Raw genomic sequence first — 16432 nt, 5'->3', positions numbered from 1 at the left:
ATTTTGGTTGATTTGAATACTATTGTCTTTTATTTCTGCTTCTAGAAATACCTTTCTCATTAGCTTCCTTAGAAATGTTACTGTGTAACTTCATGCATTTTTTTTGTATTCCCCTTCCATGTTAATACATAAACAGAATACAACCCTTTCTGTATCTTTAGTATAGTAGCAGTATATAGCTGTTACATTTGACAGGTGAAACTGTTTTTATAATGTTAAGTGCATCACATGAAGGTGAGCTTCTGCTTTGTCTCTTTTTCCCTAAGAGTAAAAGACCCTTGTGGCAAGGAAAGGATGATGAGAAGTGAAATAAGCAGAAGAAAAGAGTATTTGTGGGGGTGGAAAAGGATAAGAAACTCATGTTCTGCAGAAATGGAAAGCAAATGGAAAATTGAAGCTATGGATAGAAGTTTACCCTAGTGGAAGATTTTGGAGTGAAAGGAGGGATGGGCTGCTAAGGATGGAAGGCTAGCATTCTGTTAAGAGTTCTGGTAAATGGAGAAGGACTTTATAGCTGGAAATACAATGAGATATTTGGTAAGAGTCTGTGGAGGGCAAATGGAGTACAGTAGATAAATCTGATTTGTGAAACCTTGTGTAATAGTGAATCAACCCTTATGTTGAAAATAATCACCAGTGGCACTCATTTCAACAGTTGTGTGGGAGCTTAGAAGTAACTGAAAAAGAAAAAAGGTGGAGATATAGTAAGAGAGGATCTTTGTCCTTATGGTGCAAAACAGTGGTCACTTTTAGTAGGAAACATTGAGAAGGAAATTAATTCCCAGATGGGCTGTTCAGATGATAGCTTCTGTGGTCCTAGGAGGAGGAATTGGATTTTAGACAATGAAACAGATGAAGAGGATGAAGAGTGCAGCCTTAGAAAATAAATGGGCATAAAAAGCAAGATGGCAGTGATGCTTTCTACTTCAGGAGATGAGCAGAAGTATAAGTAGGAATGAATTCATTTGGCTGAGCTAGCAAAAAATTGTTGGTGAAGGTAGATTAAGTAATGTTTGCTTTCTGTTTAAGGTGAGTGAAGGGCTGAGTTTGGTGTTGGTCACAGTAGAAGTAGATGTACTGGGATTAAAACCCTAGAAATGATTGTGTGCAACTGTAAGTTCTATGTCTGTAAATAACAGCTTTCCCTGAAGATAAAGATTTTGGACCTTGCCGCAGGTTAAAGGCCAGTAGATGCACAGACCTGTTGTTGCTCATAGTGGAGGCTACTTCATACGCATCTTCCATAAGAAGATGTTCTGTAGCTGCTGCCGTAGTGGTATCCTGTCTGAAAAACAAACTATGTGCTTACTGCCTCAGAGTTTAGGCTTGCAGAGCATGCTGAAATGCAGTTTCTTTGTTTTCCTCACTCTCCCTGTCATGTCTGTAGCATGAAGAAATCCAACGGAGAAGCACTCTGTTCTCTAGACCCATGGTGTCCTGTAGACATCTTGAACTCCTTGCTGACATGAACAGGAGTAACTGGCCTTCCTCAGTTGTTCCAGTCTCTGTCCCTGCCTGACATATATTGTCACATACTTAGTTGACACAGAGGTTTTAGTTTAGGAATGGAGTAGTGCTATGTGGGAAAAATAGTGAAAGTAACCACAAACCTAATTAAATGTCAACCATAGCCTGTTATAAACTGCTTTTTAAAATTATAGTAGAAACACATCACAGCAGAAATGATACTACAGAATTTAAAGTTTAATTTTGAGGAGTTTTAGCTATCATGCTGCAAAATATGCGGAGCTTTTCCTCTAGCCCTGGTTACTAGTTCTGCAAATAGTGAATGCTAGATTTTTTTTTTTTTTCCCTTTTTTGCTCTTAAGAGAATTTTTTTTAACTCATGGCTAAAATGTCTTTCAGGTAATCACCCCTATATCAAAGAAAGCTCCTGCTCATCTCAGAAAGGAAGCTCTTCCTCCAGCTTCATTTCGTCCTAAACATCCCAATTACACAGCAAAATCTGTCATAGTCTCTGAAAATGAGGATACCAAGTATGTGCAAAAAGCTACAGAAAATGGGGGAATAGTGAAGACAGTGGAAGAGAAGGCTATTGAAGGTATCAAAAAGAAATCAAAACCCAGTTCTGGAAACTCTTTAAATATGGCATATTAGTGTTAAAACACTTCTTAGTTTATACTAGTTAGATGCTTAGATAGCTTAAATGTGATACTGTGTTTGTATATTAATACTGTATATTACATTAATGCATATAATATGCTATCTGTGCATACTGCTGTAGTATACAGTGTGTCATTGTAATGACTCAAGCCTTTAGTTCTATGTGCAACACTTCCAGATGATGATCAGGGAATGATGGATTTTGATGAGGAGGACTTTGATGAACCTATGGAAGCAGAGCATGTGGAAACTATACCTGAGACAGCTGAAAGCTTGAAGAGAGACACGGAAATTGAAATGAAAGAGGCAGAGCAGCTGGAATCAGAGAAGAAAGAGACATCTGTCTTGTAAGAATCTCTCTTTTTTTTTTTTTTTTTCTTCCACCAATAAGCCTTAGATTTATCTTCATATTTGTCTTTGCCAATGGGATAATTGTGATACAGACAGAATGATGATAATGCTATGCGATGGGTGGTGGGGTTTTTTTTTGTAGTGACATTACAAATGGTAATGTTGAACATGCTGATAGCTACTTAATTGAAAAATACTTGATGTTTTGGGGATTTAGCGCATGACAACATAACACGTATTTCAGTACATTGAGGTGACTCAATGTGGGTGTTGAACAATGAATTTTGATGCCAATAAGCAAAAATGAGGAATTGCTAACAATGCTTATTCTAAGCAACTATGAAGGTATTTCATAATGCTTGTTGGCGAACATGGTGAACAGCGGTGTCTTTGGAAATAGGAAAAAAGGGAGTCCCCTCCCCCCCCTTTTTTTTAATTGTGTGGAAGAATCTTGAATCATATGTTTCCATAGCTTTAAACTGTAAAATATTTGAATGATCAAAAAGACTTAAACATTTAATGACTGAAAAGGTAGTTTTGTTGAAATAGTCTGTTGTTCCCACTGAGCAACTTTGTACAGATGGATGGATATATTTGTTATGTAAAAGCTTGAATGACCAAGGCTGAAATACCAGGTGAATGACTTGTGTAGTCTGTGTGTTGTGTACTGAGAACCATACTTGTATGTGGATTTCTCTCTTTGTCAATCCGTTCTTCTTTTCAGAAAAAATCTGAGGAAACCCAGCTGTTGGGAGTGTTGCTCCATAGTGGAAAGAGCAACAAAAAGCCTGAGAATATAGGGCTGAAAAAAAGTGAAACAGTGGTGGTTAGAGCAAAGGCGTAATTTTACTTCTTGTTTCTTTCTTCTTCTGCAAAACCTGCAGAAGTTATTCTCTCCCAGATATCTCATGTTGGGACAGAATTGATGAGGATGAAGCTGATCTAGTAGTGGCAGAAGTTCAGCTGGACCCCAATCTCCTTCCACTTGTGAATGGGGAAAATGATGATCAAGTCTTAAGATTTTATTGGCTGGATGCTTATGAAGATCAGTACAGTCAGCCAGGTAACTATTCAGTTAAAGGCAGAAAATGCCATTCTGATTCTTTTTATGTAACTGGGATTTTCAGACTTGCCTAAATTATGTCTAGATACCCTGTCTCTCTGTGCTCTATAACTTGTACATTGATCTCTTGTTTTTCTGCACCTCTGTCCTCAGTGCAGGGCACTGTGACTGGGCAAAGTAAGAATGTTGTTTCTTGGTTTAGTATAGTAGTAGGGAGGTACAAAGGGAGCTACTGGCACTTCTCAATGTTAGTGACCCATTGGCCTTCTTAAAACCCTGTGTGCTCCAGGAATAAGCTGATATTGTTAATGTCTTACTCAGTGGTGCAACAATTGAGCATGCTTTCTTTTGTTTCTGGAAATGACGCTTAAAATTCTGGTGGATTATTAGAAAGCCTGTACAATAGCAGTTGCATGATTTTATACGAAGGAAAGGTATGTCTATAATGGGAGGAAGGCAGCCTGAAAAATATATGCTCTGTCTAGATCCCTTTATTCAGACCATCTAAATCTTGAAGATCGTCTCTGGATTAACAGCCCTAAGATACTTTGTGCAGTTGAAGTATGAATCCTGGCTCTTATAGTCTTCAAAACTGTGGCATTCTGATCTCAGCCCTGACAAAAGAAGTCATGTTCACATCTGTTCTAAGCACTTCCCATCCGTCCTCTCATTTCATCAACAGCTTTAGGATCTTACGTTTCTAATTTATGCTTTGTGTAGGTTTGCCAGAAGGTTCTTCCATATGTTGTTGGAGGTTTTTTGGGTTGATGCTATAAGCATTGAGTCAGATATGTTGCTCTGTTACACCTTTTGTTGTGAGTTGGGATGCCAAACTTAAATATGAGACTGTGCTGGGCTGAACAGCTTGGTGATGGGAGTGGTCATAATCATAGATATCTTGATGAAATCAATGGCTCTAATATAAAATTGCTACTTTTAAAGACCCCACTATTGTTCTTGTTCTTTTTTTTTGTCTTCTAAGTCAGTGGTTGCTGAATGGAACATAATTATGAAAGGATTTCTGTTCCTCGCATGCAAGGAGAGTTCTTTTCTCATTATGACTTTTTCAGGATTGAATAATAAAGACTGCACCTGTTTTCAATTAGTAGTGTAGAAGGGAAAATTTTGATACTGCTTTTTGTTTAACATGTTCGTGATCTTTGTTTATGCCTCATTTGCTGTGATGTCAAATGCATTGCCTGAAGAGTAAATACTATAGCATAATCATAAGACTCTTTGAAACTTAATGATTTTTTGGAGGCTTACTTTTCATAGCTCCCTTTACTATCTTAGGCAGAGAAGTTGAGAATTGTAATCCTATTAACATCTTAAAGAAATAATGAATAAAAATTGCCCTTTCTTTCCTCTCTGCAAGACATTTTCCCTGTCTCTTGACTTTGCTTGCCTTTTGGTTCATTTGTAACGTGATCTTTCTTTTCACAGACTTTGTTTTATAAGGTTTACTCCTATTTAATAATTTGGCTTACAGGGGATAGATCCTGATATCTCTTCTCTCATTTCTTTGTTTTACATATGGAATGTCTCTGAAAACTCTTTGAAGTTAGCCCTGCTTGCATTTGGGGGGGCTGGGAAGGGATGGTGTGGTTGTTGGACTAGGTGACCTCCAAAGGTTCCTTCCGTCCTCAGTTACTCTGATTCTGTGAAATCTGGGTATTAAGACCGCTTATTTGTCCATGCTAGAGTTGATTGAAGTTTGTCTTTGCAATCCAGGCAGCCCGTTACCCTGTCTTTGGCTGGCTCATATATCATTCTTTCTACCTCACCTGCTTATATGTATGCTTCTGACAGGTTAACTTCTCCATGCTCTTAATATTGCCAGCTGTTCAAGCGACCAGCTCCTGCTTTGTGGTCTCTCCCATAGTTTCATCTTTCTGTATGATACAAACCTATTTGAGTTTTTTATCCTTTTAAAAAAAGAAAAAAAAAGATTGCTGGGGAGAAGAACTTCATCTTCCCTGTCACTTAGATCTGTAATTTGAGCTCTTTCTAGACACTTTTATTCAAACTGTCTAAATCTTGAAGCTTGCCTCTGTATTAAAATCTCTAAGATACTTTGTGCAGCTGAAGCTTGTATCCTTGCCCTCATCATCTTCAAAACCGCAACATTCTCTGTCCTTGACAAAAGTAGTCTTGTTCACATCTATTCCAAGCACTCAAGAAATGATTTTTCTTAGGCTGTCACTCTAACATTGTCATCCGTCTTAGTGCATTTTCACTGATTTATCTTTGATCTAATGGAGTAAGAAAGGTGCCTTTACCTCTATAGATCGCATGGCAAAGATAAATTATAACTCTTAACCAAGGACTTGTTTGTGCATTGTCAAACCAAGGAGAAATGCAGGTTCCAAAATCTTCCTTATGTGAAACGCTGTTTCTGAGACAGTCTCAGCTCTGATATTTCTGATTTCATTAATAGTAGTGTACTGTACAAATAATTTCTTTCATGTAGTCAAATTGCAAATTACTTGGAGTTTGAAGGGAACTCAGGTGAAGCCAGGTTTTTGAGTTGTACTTGGAAGTTTATTTTACTTGTAATTCACAAACTGTATGTGAAAGTCAGCTAGCCTTGTTCTATTTTATTTCAAAGTTTAACATCACTTGATTAGCAGTTTGCAGCATTTTGTGCTAATGCTATGCTCTCTGTGGCTCAGAGATGTGCATGTACAATAATGATGGGTCCACAGTGAAGTCAGTTGTGCTAGTCTTGCTCTATATAGACTTTCTGAATGTCTACCTTGGTTACAACTGCTGTCTTAGCATCCAAAATTTCTTGCGATGTCATACATCTTTCCATGTCCTCATTTGTTAAAAATAGTCAGTTGAAAACTTTTTACAGTTGATCAGCTTCTAGTTGTCTTCAGAATATATTTCTACAGGTTTTATTAGTAGCAGAGTCTTGATCTCACAGTACTAAAGTGTAAGAAAAATGAATTAATTGTACTGGTCTAGCTGAAGAATGAAAAATTGTAGATAACACATGTTTCAGGAGTGATTGTCAGCACAGGCATTCTGATTATCTTCGGCTTTCACTGACTCCTCTCTTCTTCCTTCCTCTCCCCATGAACTATCAAACTAATGTAGGTATAAATGGAATATCAGAACAGAATTCTGAGACTGGCTGTATGATGCTGTTTAGAATTTCACATATCAGGGTGTTACTATAGTGATGGAGGTAGGGGCATGAAGAACTATACAGGTATCTATTTGTAGAGCTGGTGTTTAAAATAATTTAGAATGTGCTGATATGTAGGAAAGATTTGTTCTTCAAGGACCTAAACCAGAAGTGTTTCTATGCAAGAATACATAACAAGCTGCTTTAAGCAACATTAAGAATTATTAATTTAAGAATTGCATATTGAATTCTTTGCTCGGCCCTTCTTCCTTAGGCGTGGTATTTTTGTTTGGCAAAGTTTGGATTGAATCTGCAAACACCTATGTCAGCTGTTGTGTGACAGTGAAAAATATTGAGAGAACTGTTTATCTACTGCCACGTGAAACAGTAAGTATATCTTTTAAGCATGTCAAACATAAGTACCTTTCATTCTGCTTATGGCAGGTTATGAGTTCTAGTAGTGTGTTTATGGGAACTGTTGAAGCCAGTGTTGTCTGATGTAGGTGGTAAAGTTAAGTACAATGTATACATGGTATGTCACGTGAAATGCAGAGTAGAGCGTTGCTGCTTCCCCCCTAACTAACAACTGCAGACAAATTGTTACCTTTAGACTTGCTGCTTAGGAAATAAAGTTGTCTTGAAGTATTATTAGAAAATGTAGTACTTTTTAAACACTATGTTTCAAATAATATTTTTTAAATTTGGGTTTTCTTGGCCGATTGCATTTGTAGTTTTCCCTTAAAGAAGAGATACACGATTCATAATAGCAAAGCAAAATTCAACTTATTGGTCATGTCTGCTGGCTTTTTTTGTTAATTTGTAAAACCTGACTTCTGTCTTTGAGGAAATCGACCTATCCACTGGCAAAGAGATGGAGACTCCAGTAACTATAATGAGTGTTTTCAAGGAATTTAATGACTGCATTTCACCAAAGTATAAGATCATGAAGTTCAAATCCAAGGTTTGTCTACAAGTATCCCATTTGGTCACTTTCTGTTGTTCTGGTTCGTACAGTCTGTTGAAACACTGTCCAGTGGGGGAGGTTATGCTGAAATGCAAATATACATCTCCTGACATATGTAAGTGTACCTGCTTGTAAAAGCCATCCCAGTGTCTTCCCAAATATCCATACTCCTTTAAGAACAGTAAATTTGCAACGTGATTGTTCCACCAGAAGTTTAAAGATAGTGCTTTTGAAAATACTCATTCATTAGCTTCTTCAAAACTGGGTTGAATGTCAGACTGTCTTTCTTGCTTGCTGAGCTATTTTTGAGAATACAGAACAGATAGAAGTTCTGATAGCTAAAGCCTGGGTATCAGCTCATGGTGTCAAAGTTTAAAATGAAAGGTTGTGTTGTGCAGCGGATAGGTCAGTGCACTGGGATTAGACTGTCTGCATTTGACCAGGTGTCGTATTGAACTTTGTCTTGGCATGTTTCATCCTTCTTCTCATTCTTGCAGCTTTATCTTTTTAGAATGCATGCTGTTTGGAGCATAGATTGTCATAGAGCGTTTATACAGGAGGTAGCAAGTTGTAAGGACTGTCATCCAGTCTTGAAACTTAAGCTGTTCTGGGCTTATGGTTATGGCCAGTAGTCTTATAGTGTTATTTTTCTGTGTTCTGTTTGCTCAACAAATCCTTAAAAGAACATTGGAGAAGCAAAATGTTGGTATAATGGAAAATTTGCACATACAGTAATATAATACTTGTCATAACTCTGCAGGAAAAGAGCTGATATTGCTGATAGTGTTGCAGATTTGGACTGCATTAGTTTGCTAGGGTGAGAAAGCTTTCTTGCTCATTTACATGGAGCATTTGTCTTTTGGCGGGGGGGAGGTGGGGAGTTTGCGTGGGGGGCAAGGTGGCTAACATGCAAATTAGAAGAAAAGATTTGTCCAGAGTGAAGTGCTCAAACTTTTCCATTTCTTGAAGTAGGATGTCATTAGTCTGGCAAAGCTGGCTTTCGTTGTAATTACTGAATGGTGTGGAATTAGTTGTAACTTTTTCCAGGCTGGCAATCTTGTGACTTCATAGGATTCGTTCCCGAATAGTTGATCAGGAAATGGGATGGCAAGGAAAAATGCAGGAAGAGTGGAATTTAACAATATGTAAATGAGGGAAAATAAAAACAAGTTCATACAGTAATTCAGGTTGGAAAGACTCTCAGGTCGTCATCTAATCCAAAGCTAGAGTATTTCAGAAAGTTTAAGTTGTTAAAGTGAAAATGTGAGCAGTGTTTCTCAAATGGCGAAGTCATGCAAGAAATGATGTCTTTTCATCAACATGTAGCATTATTTACATCATTCAGGGAAAATGCACGCTTCATTAGAACTTTGTAAAAGTTTTTTTGTTGTTCTAGCTTATTTTCTCTCTCAAAACTTTGATGCAAATTTAGCTTTTTCAGTTTTATCAGTGTTATTTCTCTTGTATATTTGATTATAACTTAGTTGTTATGTATGGGGATCGGAAAGGAGTGAATTTAACAGTAGGTAAAAAACAAGTTCGTAATAGCTCACTGTTCAAAGATCCTTTCAGGAATGAGGGAGGAAACTCAGGGCAAATGAATTCTTCATTAAAAGAGAGGATACAAACATTTGTACTCTAGAAACGGAAGGAGGGGGCAAGGCCTTTGAAAAGACGCAGATCTGCTAACAGAATCTTAGGAAACCTCCACCTGTTCCATGGTGTGCTAAGGAAGAATAGTGTGAGTGAGGTAACGGAGTAATATAATTTAACCTTCAAAGGTGGCTTTTAAAAATAAAGGTAAACCATATGCAGAAGGTATTTGAACTGTTATTTCTGATGTTAATTCAAAGCTTATCAAATTTTTACTGAGTTTACACAGAGCTCAGAATGAAAGACCCAACTGTGTTGTCCGGACACATGACTACAGTGCATCTGGGCTCCTTGGGTGTAACACGGGAGTGATCCCTAGCAGGAATAGGGAAGCAGCAGCACTAAGGCACTGTTCAGATCTTACCTAGAATATTATAACACTTGATCACCCTGATGAGGAAAGATTAACTCAAGCGACAACAGGTACAAAAGATGGTAATTAGAAGGATGAGACAAAAGGAGAATCAGTTATACCAAGACAACTATGATATTTTTTTTAGCCTAGTAGAGGGAAGAATAATGATAAGACCTTTTTGCTCTCTAAAAACATTAAAAGTGGATGAGCAGCAAGAAAGCAAGCTATTTAAAGGACAGTTTTAGCAAAAGAACAAATTTATAAACTTTAATTCATGAATAAATTAGGCAGGATAGTTGGGGATGCAGAGAAGCTCTGGAATAACCTACCAGAAGTGTTTCTAAACAGTAAGAATTCAAATTCTGTTTGAATTCATCAGACTCTTCAGTAAACTGAATTTTACTGACATGGTAAAAGGCTATCCAGCTTTATTTTGCTGGCATAATTTTCTGCTGATTTTCGTAGTTACTGCTTCCTGGAAGGGTTTAATGAGAACTGGAGCTAGCAGGAGAGTATGGCACTAGTAATGTGGGGGATAAGAGAAAAGATAGGATTGAAGAGCAGGGCTGTTGGTGGGGCCTTTGTAGGACTATTCAAGGAAAGTATCACAGTAACTCAGCTATTCCAGCTTAACACAAAATTGACTGAACAAGTGGCACCAAATCTGGCCAGGCTTACATCTCTGCAGCAGGGGGTCCTTTTGCTGCCTGCAAGATAACTGTGGAAGTAGTGGGGTTGTCCCATTAGTGTACCCTCCTTTTCTTTTGTTCCTCTCTGAGAGACCTCAATTTGCCTGGTTAGATACCTTATTAATCTGTTTTTCATAAGGAGTCATCATCTTTCTTTTCATTGCAGTCATACCACCAGAGATGATGTGTTGTTATAGAGCCCTTGCATCTTTGTTTCCCTAGGGGTGTGCAGGGCTCTCAAATTGAAATGGTGTTGGCACTCAGCTGAGTGAATGCTCCAAAAAAGTGATCTTCACACAGTTGTGACTGTATGTGGTTAAGAGCTAATATGCTTTAGAAGAAGTCCCCTGTTCTGTGATGCGCAGCCGGTGTTCCACTAATGTGGTGTTAAGGGCTAGTGTTTTGAAAGATTTTTAAAAGGCTAATGGCAATATTACTCAGGTGAGCAGAGCACTCGTGAGCAATGCATTCAGCATAACACAAAGTCTCAGTTTAGGCACAGTACTGTGAAACAGAAACTCTTACTCTTCCCTCATTAGCTGGAAAACAGAAAGGTTACTAGCATACCTGCCATGCACTCAAAGTTCTTTTGTTCAGATTACCCAGTTTTGTGACAATGTGGGGAAAGCCAGTATTTATACTGAGACAAGTTGTTCTCCGTGCGTGTGTGCACGTGCATCTTGGCCTTGCCAGCACCAAACTTTGTCCCTGTGAACACTTAAGCCATATCACTTCCTCTTGCACCTGCTGCTAATTCTAGCTTCAATGGGTTGCACTGCTGCCAAGTTAGCAAGTCTTCACAAATCAATTTGAAAGCAGCCTTACTCCACTTAGGAACTTAGCAGCTAATCACTGCTGCTCATTTCTGCTCTCTGAAGGGCCACTTGAAGGGCAGATTACTCTGCAGCAAAGCATTCATTCACTGCAGTTATGACCAGACGCTTGTGTAATTGAGCTGAGCTCTGTGGAATAACGCAGATGAATCACTGCAGCATACTATTTTTACACTATGTTCAGCTTGTGTTTGCAACAAGAACTTGTTTGAAGCCTGAGAGAGTTTTTTTTAAATATAAAAAAAAAAAGGAGGGGAGGCACCAGTGATACACGCTAAAAGCGGTGCGTCTCCATCTGTTATGTTACAGCTATGATGTGCTGCTCGTGTGAGGTGCTGCTTTGGATCAACAGTTCAGATCTACATTTGCATGCTAATTTGTAATGCTCTTCTGACTTCATAGTGGTGCTCTCTTACCAAGTTATATTACTCTTTTCTGCTTCCATATAGCTGTTGATGCCATAGTTGTTTCTGGATTTGTCTTCTTCCTATTTATAGCAGAGGGCCCTCTCCTCTCCTACTCAGGCTTTGCAGCCTTAAAACTGCAGTGTTATGAGAAGTAGCAAGCTTAACTGCTCTTTGTAGTGCTCTGAAGGAGCTATTGCTGATGCTATTAATTTAAGGAAAAAAAAAAAACCCGAACCACCCAACCCCAAAACCAAATAACTTTGAGTTTACCTAACTGTGCATTTTTGTTTATTTGTAAATTTTATTCCAATTTATGGTGACTTTGCTTTTTCTTATTAAACTTACTCTAGTGGTATATTATGCTGACTCTATGTATAATGTGCTGAACTTAGTGCACTGTCCAGTGAAAATATGCTTTTTAATTTAAGGGGCCTCTAGGAATTCTCGTGGTATGAGTAATGTTCTAGCATAGTTATGGCATAACATAATAACAGTAATATATAACGGTAGTGCAGATGGTTTGTGAAGTATTACAGGGCAGAGCATACATATTACAGGGCAGAGCATGGCATTTCAGCAGGTACCATTGTGTTGTTGCACAGGATATTGTAATTATTTGGAAAATGAAGGTAGTTATTCTTAGAAACTGACAAACGGTGCATGTTGTGGAAAATCATTATTGTTCTTGAAGAAAGCAGAAGTGATACTTAACTTTCAGTAAAGTTGTACTGAACTTGAGACTGCTTTAACTGTCTTTGTTAGAGGTACGCAAACAAACTTGACTATTTTCTAGTAAAACTCAAGTCACTCAAAATGAAAGATACAGTACTGTCATAGAAATTATTCTGTTCTAAGCATGTAATAAAGTAAACAGCTGGCAGATGGTTGGGAAATCAGCTCTCTTGGGTGCCTCTCTAAAGTGCTGGAACACTAAAGCATGCAGTATAAAAGGAGGAACTGTGTGCAGTTACAGGGCTACGATCTCATTGGGATCACGGACACGTGGTGGGATAGGACGTGGTTATGAAGGGTGGGCTGGGATGGTGAGGACAGGGAGTCCCTTTTACATGTCAGAGCAATGGGAATGTATGGAGCCCTGCCTGAGGATGGGCAAAGAGCTGGTCAAGAGCTTATGGGTCAGGGTTAGAGGGCAGACTAATGGAGGTGACGTCATGGTGGAAAGAGGAAAGCCAAAGCCCACCTGGAGTTGAATCTGGTGAGGGAGGCAAAGAGCAGTAGGAAAGGCTTCTATAGGTACAGGAGGACTAGGGGAAAATGTGGGCCTGCTGCTAGAAGGGACAGGGGATGTGGTGACAAAGGGCACGGAAAAAGCCGAGACACTCAATGTCTTGTTCACCTTGGCCTTTACTGCTCACTCCAGCCTTCAGCAATCCCTGACCCCAAGAGACCAGAAGGAAAACCTGAAGCAAAGAAGACTTGTCCTTGGTGGAAGAGGATCAGGTTAGGGAACATTTAAACAAACTGGACAGACACAGGTGCATGGGACCTGATGGGATACACCCATGAGTGCGGAGGGAGCTGGCCAATGTCATTGCGAGGCCACACTTGATTATCTTTGAAAGGTCATGTTGATCAGAGGAGGTTCCCAAGGACTGGAACGTCAAAGCTGTCCTCAAGATGGGCAAGGACGAGGAGATTCCAGGGAACTAGAGGCTGGTCAGCCTCACCTCAAGCCCTGGGAAAAGGTGGTGGAGCAACCAATTGTGAAAACAACTGTTTTCCAGACACACAAAGCACAAGAAGGTGCTTGGGAGTGTTTGGTGTGGATTTGCAAAGGGCAAATCATGCTTCACCAAGCTGGTAGCCTTCTGTGAAGAGATGACTGGCTTGATGGACAAGGGGAGAGCAGTGGCTGCGGTTCCTCTTGACTTTCGTAAGGCTTTCAACTCTGTCTCCCATAGCATCCTCAAAGACAAACTGGTGAAGTATGGGCTAGGTAAGTAGACAGCGAGGTGGACTGAAAACAGGCCAGGCTCCATTGCTGTGCTTCAAGTGTTGTGATCAGTGGCACAAAGTCCAGGTGAGGCCAGTCCCTAGTGGCGTACCCCAGGGATCGATACTGGGTCCAGTCCTGCTTAGCGTCTGTGTTAATGACTTGGAATCTCATCAAGTTCAACAAAGGGAAATAGCAAGTCCTGCACCAGGGGAGGAATAACCTCAAGCACCAGTAAATGATGGTGGCTGACTGGCTGGAAAGCAGCTTTGGAGGGAGGGACGTGATCATCCTGGTAGACATGGAGTTAGACGAGAGCCAACAACGTACCCTTGCGGCAAAGGCGGTCGTGGGCACCTTGGGCTGCATGAGACAGAGCATTACCAGCAGGTTCAAGGGAGGTGGTCCTTCCCCCTTTATGCAGCCCCGGAGAGACACATGTGGAGTGCTGCGTTCAGTTGAGCTCCCCGTTATGAGAATGGTGCATGCATACCGGAGCAAGTCAGGCACAGGACCACAAAGATAATTATAGGGCTTGGAGCATCTGCCATGTGAGGAGAGGCTGAGAGACCTGGGACTGCTCAGCCTGGAGAAGAGAAGGTTCGGGGTGAGGGATTGGTGGTGCAAATCTTACCGCTGTGTAGAAACATCTGATGGGCAGGAATAAAGACGCCTCTGGCTCTTCTCATTGGTGCCTAATGGAGGACAAGAGCAATAGGTACCATTTGAAACACATGAAATTTATCAGAACATAATACGCTTCTTTACTGTAAGGGAGGTCAGGCACTGGCCCAGGTTCCCCAGAGGGGCTTTGGAGTGTCCATCCTTGGGGATATTCAAAACCTAACTGGGTAGGGTCCTGAGCAACCTGCTCTAGTTGACCCAGCTCTGAGCAGGCGGCTGGCCTAGAGAATCCCTGGAGATACCTTTCCATCTCAGCCATTTTGTTGTTTTTGTGGTGGTCTGCAACCACCAATTCTTATGAGTATGTCTGAAGCCTGTGAATTTACAGAACGTTTCCAAGTTTCCTTAGCTATTAAGCTTTTATGTTTTTTGTTTTGTAATGGTTAGTATACTTGCAAGTCAATTCTGTAGAAACTCTTCATGTTAAGAAAACCTAAAGAGATTAAATACAGGTACTAAAACCTTCTTACTATCTTTAGATGGTTATAATGAGTTGCAGAATTGGTAATATATGATCAAGCCCATGATATTTGAGATGTATGTTTTGGCTGGCCTTTATTTCATTAGCTTTCTTATTGGACAGAATGAATATTCAATTAGGAGATACTGAAAAAATAATATATTTGTTTTATATAGAAAGTGGAAAAATATTATGCTTTTGAGATCCCGGATGTTCCAGCAAAATCTGAATACTTAGAAGTTAAATATTCGGTGAGTATAATTGATCTGATGAAAGACCATAACCTGCTTTCTTACCTAATTAAGAATGTTACGATTTTACTAAAAAAAAAAAAAAAAAAAAAAAAAAATTGCAGGATTTGATCTTTAGTAGCTAGTGGCTGTACCTCTGTTGCAGTATGTAGTTAGTTGCTCATTGTGTTGCAATTAAAAAAAAAAAAAGAGGTTAATACCTAAGCTTGTGGCTTTTTTTGTTGTCATTTGTATGTTGGTTAGTCATTAACAAAAACAGTTCATTACCAGGTAAGCTATAACATGTTGATTTGTTAGTGTTAGCTCTATTTGTGTAAACGAAGCATGAGGGGAAAAAAATACTTTCTACAACTACTGCATTCCTCCCACCTTCTCCCCCAATTATAATTTGCTTACTGATTTACAACAATCTATATTCCCAATTATCCTGCTTCATTTTTTATCATCTTGCCACTGAATCAACTAATCAGCCAAACAACCCTTTAGCTGTACTGGATCAGGGCCCAAAGTACTGTAAGATGTTTTAAATTACTTAGTACCCTTAAATGTTTTGTTGAATCCATGTCTAGAATATAGCTGATATCTCTGCTTATATGGCTCTTGCAAATAGCAGCTGGATGAGAAAGACTTTTGTTGAACAGCTGTAAAATTGAGGAGCAAAGATGGAAAAAAAATTTCCCATGAGAACATCAGTAGCTATTCTTAATTAGCAAAAATACTTGATTTGGTTCCAAGTGTAAGAAACTCAGCAGTCTTGAACCTATTTGGTCAGTTGCTGAAATAATGCCTTTTTCAACCTTTTTTTATACCAGTTCTAGGTGCAAAAGCAGCATCCCACAGAGATTTGCTAGCTCTCAAATTTTTCTTTAGCTGTGCAGAAACACTTTATCCGGTCTTATATGACAGACAAGATTAAAGCTGTAACTATCTAATTAAGTTTACAACACGAGCAGTTTCTGTATTAAAATGCTTATTAAACATTGTTGTAGTCTTGGCTGATGATAGTATTTCTCTCTTACATCCAGTATGGATGAAGAACTTTTGCTTCAGTGCATTTTTACATTACTGTCCTGATTTTGTTATGCACCTATTTAAGTCAAGTCAATAGTGTAATTTCTTCAATTACTGCAAGGTGTTACGGGTTAAGGCTTTGCTTGTGGGAAATTACAGTGATTTCAGGTATTGTGTAGTTTTGTTACAGTGCTATCTGAATCTAGTATGTCAACCTTGAAGACTTCTGTGGGGTAAAATGACTCACTGCTTTCTGTTACTTGTTAGGCTGAATGCCCTCGGCTTCCCCAAGATCTGAAAGGACAAACATTTTCACATGTATTTGGAACTAACACCTCTAGCCTGGAACTTCTCTTGATGAGTAGGAAGATCAAAGGACCATGCTGGCTGGAAATTAAAAATCCACGTATGGTGGTTTGCATGTGAAGTACTTGGTTGCTGGAAAATGCACATAATTACAGATCGGGGGAGGAGGGGAAATTTAAATTGTACTGATAAAT

At 39.2% G+C, this 16432-nt stretch overlaps 1 protein-coding gene across 4 annotated transcripts in view; it reads left to right on the top strand.

Annotated features, from left to right (window-relative positions):
* Nucleotides 1-16432, top strand: part of POLA1 (DNA polymerase alpha 1, catalytic subunit) — a 208341-nt gene that overhangs the window by 6887 nt on the left and 185022 nt on the right. For 3 of the 4 annotated variants that reach the window (XM_075520887.1, XM_075520905.1, XM_075520879.1), the window contains exons 8-14: nucleotides 1867-2062; nucleotides 2303-2471; nucleotides 3360-3538; nucleotides 6946-7058; nucleotides 7516-7632; nucleotides 14847-14921; nucleotides 16200-16338. In XM_075520887.1, the coding sequence (XP_075377002.1) occupies nucleotides 1867-2062; nucleotides 2303-2471; nucleotides 3360-3538; nucleotides 6946-7058; nucleotides 7516-7632; nucleotides 14847-14921; nucleotides 16200-16338 (988 nt within the window). The remainder of the gene's footprint in view (nucleotides 1-1866; nucleotides 2063-2302; nucleotides 2472-3359; nucleotides 3539-6945; nucleotides 7059-7515; nucleotides 7633-14846; nucleotides 14922-16199; nucleotides 16339-16432) is intronic. The other variant, XM_075520897.1, reaches the window with a different exon arrangement.

The sequence above is a fragment of the Mycteria americana genome, chromosome 1 (genome assembly GCF_035582795.1).
Source record: "Mycteria americana isolate JAX WOST 10 ecotype Jacksonville Zoo and Gardens chromosome 1, USCA_MyAme_1.0, whole genome shotgun sequence".
NCBI lineage: Eukaryota > Metazoa > Chordata > Aves > Ciconiiformes > Ciconiidae > Mycteria > Mycteria americana.
The sequence above is the reverse complement of the archived record's forward strand: the minus strand, read 5'-3'. Positions and strand labels throughout refer to the sequence as shown.